Source organism: Quercus lobata, chromosome 2 (assembly GCF_001633185.2).
Source record: "Quercus lobata isolate SW786 chromosome 2, ValleyOak3.0 Primary Assembly, whole genome shotgun sequence".
Classification (NCBI taxonomy): Eukaryota; Viridiplantae; Streptophyta; class Magnoliopsida; order Fagales; family Fagaceae; genus Quercus; species Quercus lobata.
The window spans coordinates 78,929,509-78,936,487 of NC_044905.1; the positions used below are offsets into that span (position 1 = coordinate 78,929,509).

Consider the following 6,979-nt stretch of genomic DNA (forward strand, 5'->3'; position numbering starts at 1 on the left):
AAAGGCATAAATAATCATCTCACCATTATTCACTAGCCAATCATGAACACCTTAGTACATATCATAAGATTTTGTACTCGAGAAAGTATAGCACATGCACGAAAAGAATATAAAGTGAAGCCTCGGTTTAAATTGCTTAATTCTTAAAATTAAAATTGGTGTGTACTATTAGGCTTGATGCCAAACTCACATGACTTAAAATTGGTGTGTCTATTATGAAGCATAAATTTAAGAAACTTACATGATTGCAAGCTTATGATCTAGGAGATGTGGGAGTTATATAATGTAACTCTTTAGATGATAGTCTCTTTTAAATTCTTTGTGATGAATTTTGTAGACTTTGTGATTGATTGCTATTCACATATCACCTCACATGTATCTCAAGTTTTTGCTAGTTGCACACACTACACGAGTTACTCTTTGCTAAACTTTGTACATGTTATTGTGTGTGTTTATGGTTTGACCAACCAAGTTTTGCAAATATTTTGAATTTTGTGAAAAATTAATTTGTTGCTTGAAAATTTGTGGAGAATGCAAAAAATTTTATTTTTGGGAAATTTGGGCTTAAAATTTTTGTTTTTGAATATCACATCATCACATACTCATGCATTTTGTTCTTAAATTTCAATGCTTTGAGTTGATTCTGGATTTTTTTTCAAAAGGCTGTGTTTTTCCTAAAATTTAGTGAGCCTCTGCCCTTTTCGATTGATCCATTCTATTTTTCGATCAATCGAAATTTTTTAAATATGTTTGAAAGAGCCTCTGACTGTTTCGATCGATCAAAACTAATTTTCGATCGATTGAACTTTTTTCAAATTGTTTTATTAAAGTCTCTGTCTATTTCGATCAATCGAGGCTGTTTTTCGATCGATCGAAACTCGTGAATCATGTTTTTTTTTTAAGTCAAATTGGACTTTTTCAAAGTCACTTTTTCAAAACTTTTCAAACTTTCCTCTCTCTCTTCGATTTGGCTAGGCTCCACTAAGGATTTTTTGTCATTTTCCTCCGGACTTTTTGCAAGGTTTTTGTCTCCCAAGGCCGGTAAGACCCTTATACCCTTCCTTTTGCATTTTATTTCATGTTTTCATGAATTTTTCATGCATCGCATTGGGTATTTTCGGAACTATTCATGATTGGGGTTTTTGATGTTTCAAGCCATGTTTTCTGAAATTGATCATTGGGTTTTTGTTCAAGGATGTTATAATCATGATCCTTGTGGTTTAATTTGATCAATTTTGTGGTTTGTGAAAAATTGAAAATTCTAGGGTTTGTAATTGATCCGATTTGGGGATTTTGTTCAAATTAGGTTAAATTGATGAAATTGGCTTGATCAATTGATGTAATGAGTCATTATTTTCTGAAATCTATCTTGTAAGATGATCAATTAGTCAATATCTTTCAAATTGATCAAGTGGTTTTCCAAATTTTGGGGTTTTGTGTTAATACCTCTATGTTCAAGCCAATTTTGTGAATTTGAACTTATTTGGACTTAATTGCACTACATTAGGACATGCATCATGCCATTTAAATTGTTCAAGCATCATATAGATTTTTGTTCTATATTTTTTTTGTGCTAACTTGCAGTCTGCCCTTGGTTTTTTCTTTTGTGCTTTTGTTTCTTTGCTTTGTGTTTTGGTCCTTATCCTAGCACCATGCCTAGGAAAACTAGAGCCCATAGGACCCCTTCCACTTCCTCTGAGTCTCCCTCTAGGAGTAAGGTGTTTAGGAATGATAAGTGCAGAGAGGCCTTTAATACTTTGAACAGTAAGCGTAAGATTTGGGTTGAGCGTGCTGTGGTTTTAGATGAGATTGATCCGGCCATTAGGGCTAACTTTGATTCTAGAGGTTGGTTGCCTCTCTTAGAGATAGATCATCCACCCCCGACCGCCCTGATTAGAGAGTTCTTCTCGAACCTCTCTTACCACGTCTATGATTCCAACACCCTTGTTAGGAGTTGGATACGGGGTGTTGAGTTCACCATTACCCCTCGGGTAGTGGCTGAGGCTCTTGGGGTTCCGGTTGTTCGAGAGCCTGACTATCCCTATGATAAGTCACCCTCTTTAGATGTTGTCATGTCATACATCACTGGGTCATCTATCTAGTGGGGTTCTGATCCTCAGATCACGTCCGCTGAACTTACCGAGACTGCCTATCTTTTCTTTAGGATAGCATGTCATTCGTTGTGGCTTATTTCTCACTTCCACACCATCCCTCTAGAGTGATGTGTGTTTTTGTATGCGTTCGTTTCTGGAGCGTCTATCAGTTTTTCACATCTGTTCCTTCGTTCTTTGAACGAGGTTCATAGGAGTTCTGCCGTAAGGCATGCGCTTATTCACCCTATTTTCATTCATAGGATTTTGCTCTTTTTAGGTCTAGATGGTTTCCCGTCTGGTGAGCCTGTGCATGTCGTTACTCCCATAGGTGCCACCTTTCTTAGACAAAGGGCTGCTCACTTGAGAGTTGCTCCTTCGCGTCCTAGAGGTGAGTCATCTGGTGCTGTTCCCCCTCCTGACTCTTCTATAGTGTTGATGCTGCTGAGACATCGGGTGCTGCTGCTACTGCTGATGCTAATGTTCCTCCACCGACTACTTCGGATGATTCAGACATTCGATGTACGCTGGATCATGTCTTGACCGCTCAATCGTCTCATGGACAAATTTTGGTGGACGTGCTCGATGAGATCCATGTCTTGCGTGCGGAGTTGGCAAAATTTCGACCACCTCCCTTTTGATGATGGTGTTTGTTAGTTTAGACCACCTCCCTTTTGATGATGGAGTTTGTTTGCCCTTTGGCATTCCGTCACAAAAAGGGGGAGTACTTTGTAGAGTTTTTGTTTTCAGAGGGAGAGTATTTCTTTGGTTGGAGATTGTGAAGTTTAGATTGTATCTAGGTGCTTCACATTGTATTTTACTTTTTTAGCTCTTACCATTTTTTTTGATGGGATATTCATGTTAGGGGGAGTGAGCATTTTTGTTGGTACTTTATATGTTTCTTGTTTCAAACTGTTTATTGATTTATATTTATGAGTTATTCATTGATATATGTCTTTATTGTGTGTTGTTTGAAATCAAGAATTTAATTTGTTTACTTGTATTGTTTCCACACATGCGGTTATGCATTTTGTTTAGTGTTTCAGGAAGTATATAGGTTGATTCAATTGAGCTGCTGTCTACACTTGCAACTGTTGGATAGTAGTTAGGATTGAATTTGTTTTATGAGCATTATTTTTGTAAAGGACTTTTATTTTGTAAACTTTGAGCTTCTAAGTTGTGTTTTGTCACAGATTGCCAAAGGGGGAGTTTGTTAGGTTCTAAAGACTTAGGATTTTATGTATTTAGAACTCTAATTTGTATTGTTGGTAAACCATGATCAAAAAAATGTGTTTAGAAGTTTTTTAGTCTTGCTCAAAGTTGTGCATTTATGTAAAGTTGGAATCGAGCTTAATGCATAAAAGATTAATGCATTTCAGCCTGGCTTGATCGATCGAAGCTTAGGCTCGATCGATCGAAGCTCGAGTAAAATGTTTTTCTGCAGAATTTTCCAACTCAGCCCTAGTTGTTTTAAAACGTTTTTAGGGTTTCTTATTTGTCCTAAGTATAAAAGGCAAACCCTACCCACGTTTTAGTGTTGCTCATATTGCGGTTTGTATAAATCTCTTGTGAGATCTAGAGAAACTTTCCTTTACACAAACTTAGGGTTTTCAAGGAGAAGATTTATCTATACCTTGATGATCAACTCAGTTGCTGCCATTGAAATTTAAAGAAAACACAAGCGGGTGTGCTTGTATCTGGTGGTGAATCCAAGAAAGAAGGAGTCCGTGGATTCGGAGCTTACACGTGGTCGTGTCAGTAAGTTCTACTGGTTGGTAGCAATAAGAAGTCGAGCGTGAGGGCTTGTAAGTCTTATTGTATGAACTTCGATTCTTTCAAGATAGTGAATTCAAGTTTACCTTGAGGATAGCTAGGTCAAATCCTTCCCAGGTTTTTACCGGTTTGGTTTCCTGGGTGATCATATCTTGTGTTATTTATTTTTCTGCTGCTTTGCTTGATTTGATCTTTATTATTGTGATAACCTATATTTGTTAAATTGGACTAAGTAACAACTTGGCTAATTACCTAGGTTAAATAAATTTTTTTAAGGGGTCTAAAAACCTTCAATTTTCATTTCACAAATGCAGTTGTGCACTTTCCACAATTGCCACGCAATTGGGCAGCAGGAACCTTTAGCTACAAAATATATATACACTTCAAATTCATAAACAAAGGATTTTTTAAATGAATAAGGTAGGGAAGAAGAACAAAAAGAAATCCTAACTAGTTATCAGAAAGAGAATCTACATGACTAAATTGCAAGACAGATGTGGAAAATACCAGAATGGAACACCCAAGGTAAAATGTGGCATACAGTTTCCTTGTAGGATCCAGAAAGACCCTCGATATCTACCATCCGAGAAATTTAAGATGCATTTGCAAGTCACACCAACATTTTTTTTTTTTTTTTTTTTGAGAAACACATACACACACACATATGGGGGAAGGGGGATGAGATAAGGGAATACACTCATACGCCAACACCAAAATTGCATGAAACAGTTAGTGTCGTGGAGCAAATACCAACATTGTATATGCAATTTGAATATTGTTGGCTCCACCCCCATATGGTCATGTTGCTAAATCTTGAGCCAATATCATAATCCAAAAACAATGCTTCATCAGTGAAGTTCTGAATCCTCATCCATTCCATCTTCATAAAATTAAGCTCATAAACTTGACATTCTTCCTTCATAATTCCAATTCCGTTCATCAATCCATTAATCATCAAAAGCTACTCATCATAAGCCAGTAACTGTAGCCCACGGTGCAAATATCCAGTGTTTTTAACTTCCAGCAGTGTTACATAAGGCGTAGAATTCAGATTTAGCACCCCAATTTCAGCATAACTAGTTAAAACGTATAACTTACCCATTAAGACAGCTCCATCAACAATCGCCCACAGAGAGGGTCCACGACAGCCATTAAATTTTTCACTATAATCATGTACAGTCCAGCTGAGATCTTTGAGTCTAAAAAACTGTAGAGATGGGTACCATATGCAGAAAGCTATGATTACAAAATCCTGCAAAGGCGTAGCCAAAGAAGCAAGGATCACACGAGAATAAGGATTGGGAGGGCTAGGGAAATGGAGTTCATGTCTTGTAAAAGGATTCAGAAGCCAAATTTGAGAATCTGCCCTTTTTTTATTGTCTTCCATGACCAAGTACCCACGAGTTATCCCAAAACATGATTTGCCATTAAGGTTAGGCAATTTTGCCTTGTACAACCTTTGCTCAAAGATGCTATAGAAATAAGAAGCTCTCTTAGCTTGCGTTGATAAGAAGACAAGAAGTGGAGGTTGGGATGCCATAAACTCTTGCCTGTGTGTTGTGACATGTAATCTCCATCCCCTGCAGACACAACCAAACATGATATAGTCCATAGCACCTAGCTGCTTTGTTATCAGACGAAGCAAAGCCTCGTGGAGCTCCGACCATGGCCCCAATTTACTATTGTCAAACATCTTTTCCTTCTTACTTCTAGGCTGCCTGAGTTTTATGTCACTGCCCCCTCGCAGCACCATACCTACCTTCCGCACAAAGAGAAAATAATGATTAGATTCTATATGCATAACTAACAAAACATCTAAAGGTTCTACATTTTTTTTTATAACGTGGAAGCTCACCAAGGTAGGGCCTTTGGACCCACCCCTAAGGAATAAACTACACATGCACAATAGTTCAAAATACAATAATATGCTGCTAACCCCATGGAGAGGTGCCAATCGAGATACTACAAGGCTCTAAGCAAGTTTCTACATTTATATTCATATGTTATTGTTTCTAACCCATCCCCATGACATGATTGCAAGAAATTTATATTTAACAGCATATTATGTTAGACTTGGGCCAAAGTTCATCTTAGAAGATGTCAACCACAATATCACCACCTCTATCAGACAAAACTTACTTCAAAAACCATAAATAACATAACCAATGAAGTGAAAAATTACACACATATAAAGAAAACATGCTAATAAAATTTATTGTCAAGCTGCATTTTTCTTTTTAGGCACAACTGCAAAAATATCACAACAAGACCAGAGACCAGCATAGATTTTATTCATTCTTACATCTCTTCAAACGTATGGTAATCATGTTCTATACATAAATACACAAACATATTCTACAATATCCACATAAAACCCATATTAAATATGATGACAGGCTGTGGGAACTGAAGAAAAGTGAGTGACAACTTTAATCCAACAAAAGCATAACTCACCAGCCAACCACTACTCTGAGATAAATCCTGTAAGGAATTTAACCAAAAATTCCTAACCTGTGAGAAACAAAACAAATAGAGAAAACACACGCCAAAGAAAACAATCACACGCACAAGACAATATTTACGTGGTTTGGCAATTTGCCTACGTCCACGGAGTTGCAGGAATTTCACTATTATCAGGAAAAATACAATAGTGCATAAGAACACTCTCAAGAAACCCAAATCCCAATTACACCCTAGCACTCTCTCACAGAAACAATAAGAATAGAAGCTGGCTGCCTCTCTTTTCTATATTTTCTCTCATGCGGCTGCTCACTAGGTTAATTGGAATTATCTCTGACGGCTACAATAGATCTCAAACCTAATATATATATATATATATATATGTCAAAGTCGGCTCCTGGGATTCCTAATACAACTTGTATTAGGTCAATTTCTATGACCAGATTGGGCTTGGTTGGGCCTTATGGGCTTGTGACAAAATTCAAGCCACACTAACAAATCTCCACCTTGGCTTGAATTAATCAAGCTACACTAGCAAACTCCTCCATCGCCTCCACCTTAGCCCTTAAGGGCTCACAAGCTGCAAACATCACCCACAATCCTCCATAACACAATCCCTCATCCCTGCAACTTATCCTCCTATCCTCAAGCTAGAA

The 6,979-nt window shown here is 37.4% G+C and overlaps 1 protein-coding gene across 1 annotated transcript; it reads right to left on the reverse strand.

Annotated features, from left to right (window-relative positions):
* Positions 1 to 4,824: 4,824 nt before the first annotated feature.
* Positions 4,825 to 5,616, reverse strand: LOC115971676. Its single transcript, XM_031091687.1, has one exon. The coding sequence runs from the start codon at positions 5,614 to 5,616 to the stop codon at positions 4,825 to 4,827; it is 792 nt and encodes a 263-aa protein (XP_030947547.1).
* Positions 5,617 to 6,979: the final 1,363 nt, after the last annotated feature.